The sequence below is a fragment of the Oncorhynchus kisutch genome, linkage group LG5 (genome assembly GCF_002021735.2).
Source record: "Oncorhynchus kisutch isolate 150728-3 linkage group LG5, Okis_V2, whole genome shotgun sequence".
Classification (NCBI taxonomy): domain Eukaryota; kingdom Metazoa; phylum Chordata; class Actinopteri; order Salmoniformes; family Salmonidae; genus Oncorhynchus; species Oncorhynchus kisutch.
Window position 1 is genome coordinate 57,830,743 of NC_034178.2, and position 20,374 is coordinate 57,851,116.

General features: G+C 42.4%; 1 protein-coding gene across 1 annotated transcript; it reads right to left on the reverse strand.

The window, feature by feature from the left end:
• Positions 1–4,057: 4,057 nt before the first annotated feature.
• LOC109891304 (ADP-ribosylation factor-like protein 8A) lies at positions 4,058–20,139 on the reverse strand. Its single transcript, XM_020483735.2, has 7 exons — positions 19,685–20,139; positions 8,168–8,248; positions 7,961–8,034; positions 7,672–7,765; positions 6,613–6,680; positions 6,445–6,515; positions 4,058–6,342 (listed from the first exon to the last, which is right to left on the reverse strand). Exons 1-7 carry the CDS (start codon positions 19,805–19,807, stop codon positions 6,287–6,289), a joined length of 567 nt encoding a protein of 188 aa, XP_020339324.1. The 5' UTR covers positions 19,808–20,139; the 3' UTR covers positions 4,058–6,286.
• Between the last annotated feature and the right edge of the window lie 235 nt (positions 20,140–20,374).

Genomic DNA, 20,374 nt, shown 5'->3' on the forward strand with positions numbered 1-20,374 from the left:
GTTCTATTTTTGTTTCATCAGACCAGAGGACATTTCTACAAAAAGTACGATCTTTGTCCCCATGTGCAGCTGCAAACTGTAGTCTGGCATTTTTTTATGGCGGTTTTGGAGCAGTGGTTTCTTCCTTGCTGAGCGGCCTTTCAGGGTATGTCGATATAGGACTCATTTTACTGTGGATATAGTTACTTTTGTACCGGTTTCCTCCAGCATCTTCACAAGGTCCTTTGCTTTTGTTCTGGGATTGATTTGCACCTTTCGCCCCAAAGTACTTTCATCTCAGGGAGACCGAACGGTTGCGTGATCTCATGGTGTTTATACTTGCATACTATTGTTTGTACAGATGAACATGGTACCTTCAGGCATTTGGAAATTGCTCTCAAGGCTGAGGTCTTGGCTGATTTCTTTTGATTTTCTCATGATGTCAAGCAAAGAGGCATTGAGTTTGTAGGTAGGCCTTGAAATACATCCACAGGTACACCTCCAATTGACTCAAATTATGTCAATTAGCCTATCAGAAGCTTCAAAATGACATCATTTTCTGCAATTTTCAGAGCTGTTTAAATGCACAGTCAACTTAGTGTATGTAAACTTCTGACCCACTGGAATTGTGATACAGTCATAAGTGAAATAATCTGTCTGTAAACAATTGTTGGAAAAATAACTTGTGTCATGCACACAGTAGATGTCCTAACCGACTTGACAAAACTATAGTTTGTTAACAAGAAATTTGTTGAGTGGTTGAAAACAAGTTTTAATGACTCCAACCTAAGTGTATGTAAACTTCTGACTTCAACTGTATGTCAGGATGTTCTTGTCCGTGTAGATGGTGAAATGTGGAGCATAGAAGATAGTCTTTGGACTTCTCACACACAGCCCACTTCAATGCAAGGAACTCAAGTTTGCCAGAGTGAAGGTGGTAGTTCTTCTCCTCAGGCGTGAGAGTTCTTGAAACATACCCGACAACTCTGAGCTTCCCATTCTGTCGTTGGTGAAGAACAGCTCTAAGATCTTGTTCTGAGGCGTCAGTGTGGAGTGGGAAGGTTTAGACGAAGTCGGAATAGGCTAGTAGAGGTGGATTCAATAGTCTGTGGATGAGCCTCTCAAGGATAGTCTGGTGTTCCTCCATCCATCTCACTGGAGTTCTGGATGGCAATGGGGAACCTTTCACCTTCTCCTTGCTTAGCTCACCTCGTGGTGTTGTAGTGTTCTCAAAACCTCCCTCACCATGTTCTTCAATGACTTGGGGTAGCAGAGAACATCATTCGGACAAGGGATACAGCACTCGTCTTGCAGTCCAGCATCTCCTCCATGCTCATTTGCAATGCTACAGGAGTGTTTATCAGCCCAAAGGGGATCCTCACACACAATCTCCACGGTGTGATGAAGGCAGTGAGATGGCGGGAGCCTTCAGCCATGAAGCCTTGGTGGTAGGCCTTTCCTGGGTTCAGATCCAGTAACCTCCAGAAAGCCAAAAGTTGGGTTTACAGAGTGGGACATGTTTTATTTCATTCTTCATCGCAAGATAACAATATCAAATCAAATCAAATTTTATTTGTCACATACACATGGTTAGCAGATGTTAATGCGAGTGTAGCGAAATGCTTGTGCTTCTAGTTCCGACAATGCAGTAATAACCAACGAGTAATCTAACCTAACAATTCCACAACTACTACCTTATACACACAAGTGTAAGGGGATAAAGAATATGTACATAAAGATATATGAATGAGTGATGGTACAGAACAGCATAGGCATGATGCAGTGGATGGTATTGAGTACAGTATATACATATGAGATGAGTAATGTAGGGTATGTAAACAAAGTGGCATAGTTTAAAGTGCCAAGTGATACATCTATTACATAAAGATGCAGTAGATGATATTGATAGGTGAGAATTGTCTGTTCATTGAATGATTGGAATATTCCGCCCTGAAACATATAATTGTATGGAATTGATTAGAATGTATAAAATCATAATCAATAAATGTGTAGTCCTAGTCAGAATTAGGGTAAAGACAATATGTCTTTATGGTATTATAAACACAGACTGTCTGAGCTTGGTGCCGAGAGAACAGGGAGTATGTGTCAAGAACAAGGTCACAAAGCTCTGGCGGCTGGGTAGCAGGACATGTGTGTGCATCTGTTTGTGTGTGTGTGTGTGCGTATGGCTGTGTGAATGTGTGGGCATGAGAAGTCAGTATAAAATGAATTGTTTTCTATTCTTGACTTTAGAACGTTCTCTGAATAAACTGTATTAACCTTTTGTATAAGCTGAGTTTTTGACTAATTATTATTATACCCATGGTCTTACAAACCTCAGGGATTGGTCAAAGCTATTGATTGATAGTTATTATCATTGGGATTGGAAATACTCTTATCAAATATTATATTATATTAAGTGCCATTGTTTAAAGTGCTAGTGATACATTTTTACATCAATTTCCATCAATTTCCATTATTAAAGTGGCTGGAGTTGAGTCAGTATGTTGGCAGCAGCCACTCAATGTTAGTGGTGGCTGTTTAACAGTCTGATGGCCTTGAGATAGAAGCTGTTTTTCAGTCTCTCGGTCCCTGCTTTGATGCACCTGTACTGACCTCGCCTTCTGAATGATAGCGGGGTGAACAGGCAGTGGCTCGGGTGGTTGCTGTCGTTGATGGTCTTTATGGCCTTCCTGTGACATCGGGTGCTGTAGGTGTCCTGGAGGGTAGGTAGTTTGCCCCCGGTGATGCGTTGTGCAGACCTCACTACCCTCTGGAGAGCCTTACGGTTGTGGGCGGAGCAGTTGCCATACCAGGCGGTGATAAAGCCCGACAGGATGCTCTCGATCTCCAAAAGCTTTCAATTAGGATTTTAGCTGCAGATTTGAATACAACATTCTAGGTATTGGGAGGCACAGTAACTGTGCACTAGTGGAAAGGTATTAATTATGGCCAACTTGTTTGAACATTAGAAGTTTGTGAGTGCTTTTGGTGACAAGCCGAATTTCTTCAGCCTCCTGAGGTTGAAGAGGCGCTGCTGCGCCTTCTTCACAACGCTGTCTGTGTGGGTGGACCAATTCAGTTTGTCTGTGATGTGTATGCTGAGGATACTGCAAAATTCTCTAAAACGACGTTGAAGGTAGTTGAAGGTGGCTTATGGTAGAGAAATGAACAATACATTTTCTGTCAACAGCTCTGGTGGACATTCCTGCAGTCACCATGCCAATTGCACACTCCCTCTAAACTTGAGACATCTGTGGCATTGTGTTGTGTGACAAAACTGCCCATTTTAGTGTCCTTTTATTGTCCCCAGTACAAGGTGCACCTGTGTAATGATCATGCTGTTTAATCAGCGTCTTGATATGCCACACCTGTAAGGTGGATGGATTATCTCGGCAACGGAGATATGCTCACCAACAGGGATGTCAACAAATTTGTACACAGAACCTGAGAGAAATCAGATTTTTGTGCATACTGTATGGAACATTTCTGGGATCTTTTATTTCAGCTCATGAAACATGTAACCAACACTTTACATGGTGCATTTATATTATATTTTTTTATATATTATATTTTTGTTCAGTATATTTCATATGTAAACTTATGTACGTAATTCATTTTGTATTGAGTAGCCTAAGCATTAGCCGCATCAATGTTTGCAGCCGTAGGTGGTAATATCTCTCTTGGAGGTGATTCGTCGTCAGTATTGTGAAATAATTCTAATGTCAAGGTAATATTTGAATGGAGGAAGCTGATCCGAGAGCAGTGCTATCTTCTTTTGATCCTATGTGTATCGACACATGCTCCAACCATGGACTTAGCAACCATTCTCTCAGCGAAGTGTTTAGCCGTTGTAAGAAAGATGCATCATTAAAACACTTGTATGCCTAAATTCCATCACTATTGGGAAACTGGGCCCAGGCCTGTTCAGTATTAGGCAAGAAACTCCTGTTTTTAGGCAGAGGAATAAGACAAAGCTGGTCCTTCACTGTCAACCAATAACACATCACTGTCTGTTACTGTAGCGGCAGGGTAGCATGGAAGGTGCATTGTGGAACAAATTACACCTTTCACATTATTTTAGAGACAAGACCGTTTTTTACTTTGAGGGCTTCAAGCCAATTCACTCATTGTACATTGTCAGGTACAAACATTCAATTTAGAATAACAAATAGCAACCTTAAACTGGCAATAAGTCAATGGAGTGGTGTTGAAATGAATGATGGGACTAGGAGGTTGCATCTCAATATTCTGAAGGGGCTTCGTCTACTCATCTCCTTTCCTTCATCTGCACTGATATGAAAAGGCAGCATGTGTGAAAGCGATATGGTGGATGGATGCTTTTTTTTCACAAGTCTAGTTCTGTCATGTCTGTGCGGATGAAGGAAAGGAGGAAAGGATTCAAAGAAGAGGAAGCCACGGTAGACTACTGGGAAGCACCCTACAACTGCATGACACTACATTAAAGGCTGAGCTGAAAACTCTAAATCCAACAGGGAGAAACTGTAGAGGAGCCAACGGCTTGATTCATATTTAGAGTGAATTATCAGACAAAACCTGCTGAAAACAACAAAAAACAAGTTGGTTATTGTGTGCTTTACATCATTTCTGTGCTCCATGAGGTATGTTTAGAACATGATTTTAGTATTGAATCTTTTTTCATGGTTTCATGTTCAAAACATAAAAACAAAAGAAAACCTAACACTAAAATAGTTAATAAATATGTCCTTATGAATATTAAACATTGTTATATGAGATGGCACATAGCATTCATTAACATTCATGGACATGTATTTGTTAGTAACATACATGTCAGACAGAAAAGCTTGTGAATGTCAATGCATGCTAATGTCAGGTGACATAAAAATAACCAATTAGCTGCAGTTGCCATCTTCAAATGTTGTTAAATAACATTAGGAATAGCTAGCTAAATTATCGGAGAAACTCTTTCAAGGTTGCAATTGTTACACTTTACTTGACCCCTAGATCAAACCTCTCCAAATCCATCAGTTGCCATAAGCAAACATGACTGTTTGACAGGGTCATGTAGGCCTAAAGGAAGGTTCAAGTAAACGGTTGCAATTCTAGTTTAAACTGATATTGATGATAAGAATATGTACAACTCAAATCAGGGTCTAAAACTACCCCAAATAACACGATATCAATCGTATATTACATTGTTTCAATTCCAAACGCAAAACAGACTGACTGTGATATGAGAAAATATGTTCAAATAGAGCAACATCAAGGTGAATAATATGTTTGTTTGGATAAGATGACCATCAAATTGTTTTACTTATTGTCAAGGATATCGAACATGTATAAAACATTATTGAGTTCTGTTGCATCAGTATGGAACAATTATCTTTGATGTCTTGTAAACTTGTGAGCTGACCTCTGCGTTAAATGTATACATCCTTCCTATTGAAGAGGAATGCATTTCCTTTCAGTTAGGTAACATGCAAAAGAAATTAGAAATAATTCTGTTCGATAAAATATCAAATCATTGGTCAGAGCTTGTCACCTGATCTAGTAAAAAGACAAAATGGCCACCATGTTGCTATGGGAACAGCTGTGAAGATGCAGGTTAGTAGGCAGAATGAGTGAGTGAGTGAGTGTGTGAGTAGTTTGCACTTTGAACAACACATGATTCATTTAAGCAAGAGAAAATAGATTACCTCCTTGACCAGAACCTCATCAAAATCAGATCCACACTGTACAAGTATAGTACATATATATTTTTAAAAAAAGAAACAAATATATAACAGTCAATGAAAACAAGAGTTGCTCGGTGGGTGACTGTCAAGAGTCCACTTTGTTCAGTCTGAAGTACATGGTGTAAAAAATGCATATAGGTAGAAAACAAAACAATTTAAACAGTGCAAATCATAATTTTTCACACACTCTTTACAAGAATGGAATCAGGTAGAGAGAGGAAGAAGGGCTGTTTTTAAAGAGTAAAATATAGGGATCTCAGATGGGTAAGAAGAAAAGAGAGCTGAGGATAAGAGGACAGCCCCTTCTCCTAGTCTCTATCTATTCCATGTTCACAGATCCGAGAAGATTAGATATGTATACATTTATTTTGTATAACCATTGTGACGCTGGGTCCATATTCTGACATATTTCTCACACCTATCCAATCCTGTCAGATCTGTTAACACCCAAAGGTGTACGAGATAAAGGAAGGGGCTAGAAATGGAACCAGGGTGATAAGAGAAGGGAAGAGAAGAGGAGGCAAGAAGGAGGGGTACGGTTGGTCTTAGGGTAGAGGAAGGGGAGAGGGGTCGTCCAGTGAGTTGAGCCCTCATGTTGTTGTCTTCCTGGTTCTGGAATGCTGGATCAGCCACTGTAGTGTGATGTCTGCCAGAGGATAGAAAGTCCATTTGTTTCAAATACTCCAAAGAAACAAAAAGTCCTTATCAGGTAATTAGGTCGTTTTGAATCAACCATTTGTTTTCTCACCAATGTTGTCTTTTTCCTTGCAGGAGATAGAGTAACAGCAGATCTCTCTGTCCTGGATGGCTGACAGGTTCCTAGGTTAGGCAGAGAGGATAGTGTTAGAGAGAAGAAAACTTCGCACACATAGTAAGCTTCATTTACAAAAGGAAACGTCACAGCTCCCATACTCACATCCTCTCAATCAGCTCCTTCTCATCCAAGGCACCTGGAACATCTCTTTTGTTCCCTAAAACCAGTACCTGAGAGAGTCCAAGGGAAACCACATGAGTGTTGTCTTTGCCAATGCACCTGCCTTTAGGCTTTTCTCCTGCAAACCCATTCCATTTCAACTTTACATTCCACAGGATTTATAACACACTAACTAGAGCTGATCATTACTGTTGAAAGCCAATATCTGCTAGAGTGGAGAAATAAAAGGTATTTTGTGAGAATTGTTGTGAGTGGGGAAGTAGCTAGCTAGCCAGACAAACTGTTATTCATCTTCTCCCTCTCATTTAAAAATGGTTGACAGCCACACTCCACTGCTTTAAATAAACATGTCTTCACACTGGTCAGCTGTAGCATCTGTAGTTAGGGTGACATTCCCTGTCTTTTAGGCCCCTATCATCATCTCAATGAGAGCAATGATGTGTTAAGAGATGTAAGGAGGAAACCTTCTCTCCACTAACGTTACTCTGAGGATCATCCTGTATGGATCTCACTGCACTGCCCAGGCCTGCTAATGGTCTCCCCCCCAGTCAATACACGTCTGGACCCAGACAGACACACACTCCCCTCCCTCTGTCCGTCAGTCCCTCCCTCCCTCCATCCATCTCTCCTGCAATGCTACAGCACTAGCCTTGGAGATGCTAGTAAAACTAGAAGCATCTGCAATGCTCAAGCACCGCCCACTGTTTCGCTCTCCCTCCATTTCTCTCCCCTGTCTCTCTTAAACCTATCTTTCTCTCCCTCCTTACTCCCCCTCGACTTATATCTCACCTACCATCAAACTTTCCCTCCCTTCTCTTTCAGTCTGTCTGTCTCTTCCTCCCTCTCCATCTATCCGTCCCTTTGGTTCGATAAATCAGGCCCAAATCACTCAGACACATTCATTATTCATGTCTGGGCTACAGAGAGAGGGGGGTGTTGTTAGGTACGTGACAGATGCCACTATGAGTCTGCTCAGGGTGAGCTTCTGATGCCCAATACCTTCATAATACCTTCACTCATATCGACCTCTTCCATACTCACTGGGATCCCCTGTAGCTGGGGTTTGTCTAGGAGGTTGTGTAGTTCGTTCTTCGAGGCCTCAATCTTCTCTGGGTCTGCAGCATCTACCATGTAACTGAGAGAGAGAGCGAGAGAGGCACATGGTGAACAATATGTTTGGAACATCGAATCGCAACAAACTTACAGAATCGGATCACAACACATATAGAATCGTGAGAATTGCAATACATATCTTATCGGCACCTAAGTATCATGATAATAATGTGTCGTGAGGTCCCTGGCAATTCCCAGCCCTAGTGTGTGTACTTACACAATGACACTGACACCTCGGCAGTATCTTTCCCACATGCTCCGGAATCGAGGCTGACCCCCAATATCCCACAGCTGGAGAACAACAGAACACACAAACACCACTTCAGTCTCAAAAAGGTAGTCGTACAAACACAAACGATCAGTAATACTATCAGCATTAGTACCACGGGTAAGTGCAGCTAATTATCAAGTCTGATGCTCTGACCTTAATGGTGACGTTGCCCTTGGTGATCTTCCTCATGTTGAAGCCCACTGTAGGAATCATGTCCTCACTGAACTGTCCTGACTGGAGGGAGGGAAGGAAGGAAGGGGGGGGGGGGGGTGTAGATAGACTGTTCAGCAGAGTAACAAACACATTAATCATAACAATGAGTCACTAATTATGTGGAAGTCTGACACATGACCACAAGTCACCTGATCCCGACTACCAGCAGCACCTTCACCACACTCACCAGACTACAGCATAAGATACATGCAGAGAGGTGTGTAAAGACACAGAAATAGGGTTCCTGTACTGTACACACTCGGGCCTTAATATATGTACATGTGTGGATATGTGTGGATATGTACATTGTGTGTCACTCTGAAAGCAAGGTGGTAGCACATTTCATGAAGCAGGATCAATGAGTTATCTAGCTACCTTTGATATATACACTGTAATAGTCCTAACTCTCTAGACTATAATAAAGATAAGCTAACATTGTCAAATGAGGTAGTAATACCAATAACATATTCAAGAGGTTTTTCTTTAAACAGAAGAGAGTTGTTTCAGAGTAAGCTGACAAAAACTCACTGAAATAGCCTACAGGTTCCACGCTTAAACAATGTGTCAAATTCCTGGTTGATGTCTCATGCTAGGTGTCACTGTGTCTGCCTAGATCACAGTGTTGTTGGGGCTTTCAAAGGTTGACTTTTGGTGCAGGGTGAAGTTGTCCCTAGACACTGGTCTTGGGTCAGTTTAGTATTTTCCCCAATCCCTACTAATGGTTAAGGTTAGAATTGGGGGAGCGGAAGCTGAACCTAGATCTGTACCTAGGGGAAACTTCTCCCTGGAGCTGACATTTCTGACTAGTCATTAATCTGCAGAGCGCTGACACTAGAGGTCAGTCTAGACAGAAAGTACTAACAGTAACATTTTAGGAAAACAATGTATTTAGTTTATCTGATGAGGAAAATATGGAAATGTTCAAATATATGCAGTGGTAATGTCCATTTAATCTCCAATTATAAATTAGTTTACAATATAAACCTTCCTGTAATACTCCATTTGAGGCACTTGTAGATTAACTCAAGAAGAAAGCCTTCGTCTTGTACTGTCAAAATCCTGCTACTCTACTGTCTGTGATGAACAATCTTTTCAAGTTGAGAGCATCATGTGCAGCCATTCCCTCTGCTTCCTATTAAATTAACAACTCAAAAACGCCTCCGTTGCTGTTGTCCTTGGGCTAAAATTACAAAACAGGTTATTCCACACCATCACCTGATGCACTTCATTTTCTAAGTCAGTTCTCTTGAGGCAAGGTTAAAGCAGTATACTAAGCACAAGTAGGACACTGCTACCCTATACAGCACAAGGCCATATCTCTACTTGACATAAATATGACACTTTCTCAATATAGGGCCTGCTCCTAGCTGAATTTCCTTCCTCCCGAGCCGATGTGTTGCCCTGATCACGTTGTCCTGATCGTATATATTTATATATTTCTTAATTCCATTCTTTTACTTTTAGATGTGTGTATTGTTGTGAACTGTTAGATACTACTGCACTGTTGGAGCCAGGAACACAAGCATTTCACTACATCCGCAATAACATCTGCTAAATATGTCTATGTGACCAATACAATTGGATTTGATTTGGAGGTGTTTCAGACAAGGCTAAAGCACTGGTGGAGCAATGTAACCAGAAACTATATTTCAGCCAGACATACCGACACTTTAATACCAAAGAACTGTAAAGCCAAGAGGGGGATCATAAGGTAAATCCATTTCAATTCAATCACTTTTTGACAGCATCCCACTAGATTTAAATGTTACCACATGGAAGGAGAGGTCAGAAAGTTACTTTTGGAACCTGAATGCCAAAACATTCAGGAGAATGGCTCAAAGTTGGCCCCATTGGCAATACCCCACCATACCATGAGACATCCATGTCTTCATTACTGGAAAAGATACATTGAGTTTGATATCATTTAAAAGCTTACAAACAGGGTTGTGAAACTACTTTAGAATGTATTCATTTTTTTGTAAAAAAAATATATATATAATAATTCCATTTGACCTTTAACGTCAATTTGCATATGTTGTAGTTTAGACCGTACTTCATCTGAGGTTTGTGTTGTGCCCACCGTCGGTTGAGACACAACCTGCTCTTTAATACAGGGTTGGTGTCACTTCATTCATAGAAATAGAATTCATAGAATGGACCTATCCCCTCAGACCACTGCAATTTAGCTGGTACACCATTGAAATGTACATTTTAATTTCTAATTACTACCACAGAAGATGGTGGCCAATCCACCCAACGTCGAATGTCAACTTAAATTATCATCTCTATTCTATTATTTATATGATTTCAATAGGTTTCCTATGGAGGACTGACAATATAATTTAAAACCGATATTCCCATTCAAGTCAACATTCTCTTATGTGTGGACCTCCAATCATCTTTGTGGTACGATTTTAAAATGTTTACATTTCTATTTGATTCCCATTTTAGTACATTTATCAGCCATGACACGTCACCCGCCCTGTATTTAATAGCATGTTGTGTCTTAACTGATGGTGGGGACAACACAAAAACCGAGTATAAACAGAGTATAAGCTACAAAGTCACTTTCTGAGCACTTCTACAATGAGCAAATATGGAAGGTTTTGTTCAAATCAAAAGGGGTGCCGTCAAAAAGTGATTGAATTGAAATGGATTTAGTCCATATACACTTGTGTGCATCTGAAGTGTGTGTAGCCTGTTTGTGTATTTCAAATAATAAATACCCTGATGATCAATTGGGATCAACGGACGCAATGTGATAACAATTAGATCTGTTGTGTATTTCCTAATGCTAAAATATTGTGCTAAAAGTTCACATGGAATCAATCAAAACTGTGGTTTTGACCTAAATCCCTATTTTGATATAAACTTCCATAACAGTCCAAATTGAATGGAAAGATTTTTAAAAATACAGAAATTACTTCGTTTATTTGACCATTTCTTCAAAAAGGTCAAACATTCCTGGATATACAGTGGGGCAAAAAAGTATTTAGTCAGCCACCAATTGTGCATGTTCTCCCACTTTCATCATAGGTACACTTCAACTATGACAGACAAAATGAGAAAAGAAATCCAGAAAATCACATTGTAGGATTTTTAATGAATTTATTTGCAAATTATGGTGGAAAAAAAGTATTTGGTCAATAACAAAAGTTTCTCAATACTTTGTTATATACCCTTTGTTGGCAATGACAGAGGTCAAACTTTTTCTGTAAGTCTTCACAAGATTTTCACACACTGTTGCTGGTATTTTGGCCCATTCCTCCATGCAGATCTCCTCTAGAGCAGTGATGTTTTGGGGCTGTTGCTGGGCAACACAGACTTTCAACTCCCTCCAAAGATTTTCTATGTGGTTGAGGTCTGGAGACTGGCTAGGGCACTCCGGGACCTTGAAATGCTTCTTACGAAGCCACTCCTTCGTTGCCCGGGCGGTGTGTTTGGGATCATTGTCATGCTGAAAGACCCAGCCACGTTTCATCTTCAATGCCCTTGCTGATGGAAGGAGGTTTTCACTCAAAATCTCACGATACATGGCCCCATTCATTCTTTTCTTTACACAGATCAGTCGTCCTGGTCCCTTTCCACAAAAACAGCCCCAAAGCATGATGTTTTCACCCCCATGCTTCACAGTAGGTATGGTGTTCTTTGGATACAACTCAGCATTCTTTGTCCTCCAAAAAAGACGAGTTGAGTTTTTACCAAAAAGTTATATTTTGGTTTCATCTGACCATCTGACCCAATCTTCTTCTGGATCATCCAAATGCTCTCTAGCAAACTTCAGACGGGCCTGGACATGTACTGGCTTAAGCAGGGGGACACGTCTGGCACTGCAGGATTTGAGTCCCTGGCGGCGTAGTGTGTTACTGATGGTAGGCTTTGTTACTTTGGTCCCAGCTCTCTGCAGGTCATTCACTAGGTCCCCCCGTGTGGTTCTGGGATTTTTGCTCACCGTTCTTGTGATCATTTTGACACCACGGGGTGAGATCTTGCGTGGAGCCCCAGATCGAGGGAGATTATCAGTGGTCTTGTATGTCTTCCATTTCCTAATAATTGCTCACACAGTTGATTTCTTCAAACCAAGCTGCTTACCTATTTCAGATTCAGTCTTCCCAGCCTGGTGCAGGTCTACAATTTTGTTTCTGGTGTCCTTTGACAGCTCTTTGGTCTTCGCCATAGTGGAGTTTGGAGTGTGACTGTTTGAGGTTGTGGACAGGTGTCTTTTATACTGATAACAAGTTCAAACAGGTGCCATTAATACAGGTAACGAGTGGAGGACAGAAGAGCCTCTTAAAGAAGAAGTTACAGGTCTGTGAGAGACAGAAATCTTGCTTGTTTGTAGGTGACCAAATAATTATTTTCCACCATAATTTGCAAATAAATTCATAAAAAAATCCTACAATGTGATTTTCTGGATTTTTTTTCTCATTTTGTCTGTCATAGTTGAAGTGTACCTATAAGGAAAATTACAGGCCTCTCATCTTTTTAAGTGGGAGAACTTGCACAATTGGTGGCTGACTAAATACTTTTTTGCCCCACTGTATAAACTCAAAGTCCTATGTAGAAGGTCAACAGGATTAGCCTACAGCCAACCTATTGATTAGATTATGGAGTGACCTCATTATCTTGTGAGGAAATAAGTGAGGCCTTTGTATCACCTTTATAACCACTGAACAACATCTGACCTTAATATCCCAGAGTATCCAAGAGCATCCCAGAGTATCCCTCTGATCCTCAGGAGAACACTGTCAAGTAGGGCCATTGTCCTCACAACATGGTATCAACATCCCATGAAACTCATTGTTAAGTAAGATGTCATTGTCTGGATATGATGATATAATAAGGGTCCAGAGTTTCCTGACCATGTGACCTGAGTCTAACTAGGAAACGGTGCCTATAGTTTTCCCTGGTCAGGTCACATGCTCCGGAAAGACTCAGGCACCTATCTATAATATATTGCATTTATATAGCTGAGATCACTGGACCCCAGTCTCACATGCTTTACTTGGGGTATGTCACCTCATCTACCCCATCTGAATTAACCAGAAACACATAGCCTATAGCCTAGCCAACATATCTGTACTTGGATTTCTGAGCATGAGTGGGAGCTTGCTTCAATGCTTTCACAACAACCTGGAAATAGAAATGTAATGTCTAGAATTGATATGGTCCCCTCTCTATTAAGTGGAACCGAACACCATTTCTACGCTACACATCACATCTCACTCTGAACATGTCATCCCAAAATGTTTACGCATTTAAAGATACACATTCTCACTAAGTGGTCATACTGCAGCCACCTACTACCTCTGCCTACTGCCCAGTGTATGGCTAAGTCCACCTCTGGGCCTTCAGTTGTGTAATAAAAGCAGACTTAAAGGACACTTAACTGCCGCTCAATGGGACGGATGAAACCACAAAAGACCCAGATGGGAGGATCTGACAAACAAGGACGAGTCTCTAAGTCACCGTCTTCCCAAATCCCTGTCTAGCACTCAGTGGGGAGCCAAGACCAGAGCCAGAGCCAACAGCATTCTCATTCTTCTAACAAGACAGCACAACCCCACTCACTGCCACCTGTGGCAGCTAAACAGATACACCATAAGGATCAGTAACTTGGGTATTGGACGGTCTGTGAAACCAGCCGGATATGGCCCCCAGACAGTAAGTTTGAAAGCCATGAACTAAACATTGGGCCTGGGGGTGGTGATGGGGCTGGGTAATGGGATGAGGCTGGGATGGGCTGGACCTGGGGCTGTGGATGGAGCAGGGGCTGGGTAATGGATGAGGATGAGGATGGGGCTCAAGTGATGCTGGAACAAGTGCAGGGTCTGGGGTTGGGCTGGGAACAAGGGCAGAGTCTGAGGCATGGTCTGGGAATGTGGCTGGGCGATTGGGCTCAGCTGGAGCAGGTAGATGCAAGAATGGCACCGGAGGAGATGGTTGCCGGTTTACGGGCTCCTAAGTCAATTGTGCTAATGTGTGTGTTTTTGCGTGTTATTTGTAACTTATTTTGTACATAATGTTTCTGCCACCGTCTCTTATGACCAAAAAGAGCTTCTGGATATCAGGACAGCGACTACTCACCTCGTAGTGGACAAAGATTTTTTCTTTAACAAGTCAGATGAGAAGGATTTACTTGAGACACCCGACAAGGCCCAAATCCCTCTCATTCGAAAGAGATATCGGGGACGTAGGTCAGGGTGCCTTGTAAGGATCCAACAGCGAGTGGTAATCTGCCTCTACCATCAGTCCTATGAGCCAATGTACAATCATTGGATAACAAAATAGATGAGCTAAGATCACGTATATCCTACCAACGGGACATTAAGAACTGTAATATCTTATGTTTCACCGAGTCGTGGCTAAACGACAACATGCATAACATACAGTTGGCAGGGTTTACGCTGCATCGGAAAGATAGAACAGCAGCCTCCGGTAAGACAAGGGGTGGCGGTCTGTGTAAACTTGTAATCAACAGCTGGTGCATAAAATCTTATATTAAGGAAGTATCAAGGATTTTCTCACCTGAGGTAGAGTATCTCACAATAAGCTGTAGACCACACTCTTTACCAAGAATTTTCATCTATATTTTTCATAGCTGTTGTCGTGGAAAATCGGTTCAAATATGACGCAATCAAGAACTTTGTGAAATCAATAGGCTTTTAATAAAAGAAGTATCGCAAGCCGGAGTGATCAACGGAACACACACTTTTTCAGAGCACTCGCTCTGATTTTATACACACACCACATATCAGTTCATCCCACATCCGTGCATCCTGCTGGTTCAGCCCAATAACGCCCACATCTGCTTTCCATTAGATCCTAATGATGACAAGACCCTTGCTTTGACCTAAAGAAAATATACGTCCCTATATGCTTTGACCCTGCAATTAGCTCCATCTGTTCCTTTGTATGTGTGTCTTTATTTCGGATCAGCAGACTGTGTGTCTCCTCTAGGTTTAGTGTGTCCAGCTGTCCTGGCGCCTGTGTGTCTCCTCTAGTTCTCCTCTCCTATACAATAGACAACGTATTTTACCAGAATGGCAAATGCACTCTATATGTGTATCTCTCTCTTGTGTTACAGTATTTATGTTCCTTCATATATGTACATAATTTCTCCCATACTGTCTATTTACAACCACAAACCAATGTTGGCACTAAGAGCGCACTCAATGAGCTGTATTCTGCCATAAGCAAACAGGAAAACGTTAATCCAGAGGCGCCGCTCCTAGTGGCTAGGGACTTTAATGCAGGGAAACTTAAATCAGTTTTACCTCATTTCTACCAGCATGTTAAATGTGCAACCTGAGGAGAACAAAAACAACTCTAGAACACCTTTACTCCGCACACAGAGACACGTACAAAGCTTTCCCTCGCCCTCCATTTGGCAAATCTGACCATAATTCTATCCTCCTGATTCCTGCTTACAAGCAAAAACTAAAAAAGTAGGAAGCACCAGTGACTCGGTAAATAAAGAAGTGGTCAGATGACGCAGATGCTAAGCTACAGGACTGTTTTGCTAGCACAGACTGGAACATGTTCCGGGATTCTTCCGAAGGCATTAGGGATTACACCACATCAATCACTGGCTTCATCAATAAGTGCATTGATGACGTTGTCCCCATACTGACCGCACGTACATATCCCAACCAGAAGCCATGGATTACAGGCAACATCCACACTGAGCTAAAGGGTAAAGCTGCTGCTTTCAAGGAGCGGGACTCTAACCCGGACACTTATAAGAAATCCCACTATTTTTATTTATTTAACCTTTTTTTAAGGTTATGCCCTCCGATGAACTATCAAACAGGAAAAGTGTCAACAAAGGACTAAGATTGAATCGTACTACACCGGCTCCGACGCTCGTTGGATGTGGCAGGGCTTGCAAACTTTTATAGACCACAAAGGGAAGCACAGTCGCGAGCTACCCAGTGACACGAGCCCTCCAGACGAGCTAAAATACTTCTATGCTCGCTTCGAGGCAAGCGACACTGAAGCATGCATGAGAGCATCAGCTGTTCCAGACGGCTGTGTGATCACCCTCTCCATAGCTGATGTGAGTAAGACCTTTAAACAGGACAACATTCACAAGGCCGCAGGGCCAAATGAATTACAGCATGTGCTGACCAACTGGCAAGTGTCTTCACTGACATTTTCAACCTGTCCCTGTCGGAGTCTGTAATAACAACATGTTTCAAGCAGACCACCATAGTCCCTGTGGCCAAGAACACTAAGGCAACCTGCCTAAATGACTACCGACCCGTAGCACTAACGTCTGTAACCATGAAGTGCATGAACTGTAGCCATGGCTCACAACAACACCATTATGCCAGAAACCCTAGACCCACTCCAATTTGCATTCTGCCCCAACAGATCCACAGATGATGCAATCTCTATTGCACTCCACACTGCCCTTTCCCACCTGGACAAAAGGAACACCTATGTGAGAATGCTATTCATTGACTAAAGCTCAGCGTTCAACACCATAGTTCCCTAAAGCTCAACACTAAGCTAAGGCTCCTGGTACTAAACAGCTCCCTCTGTAACTGGATCATCCAAATCCTGACGGGCCACCCCCAGGTGGTAAGGGTAGGTAGGCCTGATCACCGACAATGATAAGACAGCCTAGGAGGTCAGAAACATGGCCGTGTGGTGCCAGGATAACAACCTCTACCTCAATGTGATAAAGACAAAGGAGATGATTGTGGACAACAGGAAAAGGAGGACCGAGCACACCCTCATTCTCATCGACATGGCTGTTCTGGAGCAGGCTGAGAGCTTCAAGTTCCTTGGTATGCACATCACCAAACTACCATGGTCCAAACACACCAAGACAGTTGTGAAGAGCGCATGAAAAAGCCTATTCCCCCTCAGGAGACTGAAAAGATTTTACATGGGTCCTCAGGTCCTCAAAAGGTTCTACAGCTGCACTAACGAGAGCAGGCTGGATGCATCAGTGCCTGGCATGGCAACTGCTCAGCCTCCGACCGCAAGGCACTACAGGGGGCTGTGCTTTGGCAAAGTGGGTGGGGTTATATCCTTCCTGTTTGGCCCTGTCCGGGGGTGTCCTCGGATGGGGCCACAGTGTCTCCTGACCCCTCCTGTCTCAGCCTCCAGTATTTATGCTGCAGTAGTTTATGTGTCGGGGGGCTGGGGTCAGTTTGTTATATCTGGAGTACTTCTCCTGTCCTATTCGGTGTCCTGTGTGAATCTAAGTGTGCGTTCTCTAATTCTCCCCTTCTCTCTTTCTTTCTCTCTCTCGGAGGACCTGAGCCCTAGGACCATGCCCCAGGACTACCTGACATGATGACTCCTTGCTGTCCCCAGTCCACCTGGCCATGCTGCTGTTCCAGTTTCAACTGACCTGAGCCCTAGGACCATGCCCCAGGACTACCTGACATGATGACTCCTTGCTGTCCCCAGTCCACCTGGCCATGCTGCTGTTCCAGTTTCAACTGACCTGAGCCCTAGGACCATGCCCCAGGACTACCTGACATGATGACTCCTTGCTGTCCCCAGTCCACCTGGCCATGCTGCTGCTCCAGTTTCAACTTCCACCTGACTGTGCTGCTGCTCCAGTTTCAACTGTTCTGCCTTATTATTATTCGACCATGCTGGTCATTTATGAACATTTGAACATCTTGGCCATGTTCTGTTATAATCTCCACCCGGCACAGCCAGAAGAGGACTGGCCACCCCACATAGCCTGGTTCCTCTCTAGGTTTCTTCCTAGGTATTGGCCTTTCTAGGGAGTTTTTCCTAGCCATCGTGCTTCTACACCTGCATTGCTTGCTGTTTGGGGTTTTAGGCTGGGTTTCTGTACAGCACTTTGAGATATCAGCTGATGTACGAAGGGCTATATAAATAAATTTGATTCGATTTGATTTGACTACAGAGGGCAGGGCGCACGGTCTAGTACATCACTGGAGCCAAACTTCCTGCCATCCAGGACCTCTATACCAGGCAGTGTCAGAGGAAGGCTCTAAAGATTGTCAAAAGACTCCAGACACCCTAGTCATAGAGTGTTCTATCTGCTACCGTACGGCAAACGATACCGGAGCACCAAGTCTAGGTCCAAAAGGCTTCATAACAGCTTCTACCCCAAGCCATAAGACTCCTGAACAGCTGATCAAATGGCTACCCAGACTATTTGCATTGCCCCCCACCCCCTCTTTTACACCGCTGCTACTCTCTGTTTATTATCTATGCATAGTCACTTTAACTCTACCTACATGTACATATTACCTCAATTACCTCGACTAACCGGTGCCCCCGCACATTGACTTTGTACCGGTACCCCCTATATATAGCCTCGCTACAGTTATTTCTTTTTTGACTTATATATTTTTTACTTAACACTTATTTTTCTTAAAACTGCATTGTTGTTTAAGGGCTTGTAAGTAAGCATTTCACTGTAAGGCCTACACCGGTTGTATTCGGTGCATGTGACAAATGTCCAGGTTGAATTTATGTGCTCTGACTGTAAGGTGTGAATTTATACACAGATGACCTTCTTCTGCACAGCCTGGTTTTATGCGTGTTCTTAGAGGGAATACTCATCAGCACTGGTAGAAGGGTGAACACACACACACACACACACACACACACACACATCTACAGTATTAACACAAATTCTAACAATAAAGATAGGGTAATCATTTCCTCTTCATTCAACATACCATTCATAAACCTGTAGAATTGACAAACCATTATACATCCATCAACCTACTACCACACTGCAGATGATATCACTACAATCCCACAAATCCTCATCAGGCCAACAGGAGTCAAATGAGGACCCACACTGAATGGAGCAGGTGGAAGGGCTGTTGTTGTCATAAAGTAGTTACAAATGAGGGCTCTGGGTGATACAATGAATACAGTCAAAGAGGAAGCATGTATTTGAGGCTAATGTATGTAGCAGCCCAACTGTCATCTAGCCTACGGCTGGTGTCAGAGATAAAATATTGTGCGGCCAAGTGTAGCCTGCAGTGTGGAACACTAGGTTGTGTAACTCTGGTGTACAATGAAATAACAGTGCCCCATTTCAAGGTTGTAATGCTTGTATTTCACGACAGCATAAACTAGGACGTCACTTGTGATGTCGTCATCACTACTAGCGAACACATCACATGATGAAATAGCCAGCCAGTCTCCATCCCTCAATAAATCAAATAGGCCAATTAATATACCCTACCATCCGTCCTATTCGCAATTAAATACGGCCATTATTCACTCCACACACATATAGCATATTTGTTTCTGCCTAGGTCGAAAAGGTCCTGATTACAAATAATACTGCGACACTGTAGCAATTAAAGGGTGGAGTGGCGTTTCAATCACGGGACCGCTACTTTGTACCACGGTCTATTCCCGTCGTAAATCGGTGCACACTAATGACTGTAGTTATATGAAGGCGCATACAGACACAGAGCGAGTAAACAGCGAAATTACCGCTATCACGTTCACGAAGGTTGTCTTTCCCGAATACTGCAGACCGACCAGTGTCAATTCCATCTCTTCCTTCCAAAATAGCTGTTTGAACCAGTCCAATAGCTTGTTAAAGAGGGCTATCATCTTGAGAGAGCGGCTAGGAGCTGGTAGCAAAATATCAGCTGACTGGCTGTCTTCACCGCCGCGGCGCTCAAAGGTCTTTAATTGTCGGTCTTTAAAAATCGCAATATAAACGGCGGTGTATTGACTTTACGCCTTTAATGAATGACAATCGCTTTGAAGCCTCGTATTTTCCTGAGGTCGGTATTGCTTCGCTTCACTTCTTTCCTTCCTCATTGGGTGGGGTTTTAGATCCACTCACAGCTGATCCGCGAAACAATGCGCTGAGGGGCGCTTTGGTGAAAGGAGGTTCAACGGGTCCAGCTTAGTTGCGATCCACTCACGAAATTGCGCCCTCTGCCGATTGATAAAATAGCTGCATATTACAAAAAAATATTACATTTTGTGACAAAGCAGATTCATCAACACATTTTTCATATACATGTAAAAAAAAATATATATATATATATATATATATATATATATATATACTGCCAATACAAAAATAACAAGTGTATTAATATAGACTATATAATTCATATTTTACAAATTGTTTAAAAAAAAAACATCAATCTTGAGTTTTACTACACG

Coding starts and splice junctions, on each gene's coding strand:
- LOC109891304 (XM_020483735.2), bottom strand. CDS start 19,807: ATGATAGCCCTCTTTAACAAGCTATTGGACTGGTTCAAACAGCTATTT. Junction 6,681..7,671: donor CCCAGCTACAGGGGATCCCA/GTGAGTATGGAA, acceptor GGACTCTCTCAG/GTACTGGTTTTAGGGAACAA. Junction 6,343..6,444: donor CAAGGAAAAAGACAACATTG/GTGAGAAAACAA, acceptor ATCCTCTGGCAG/ACATCACACTACAGTGGCTG.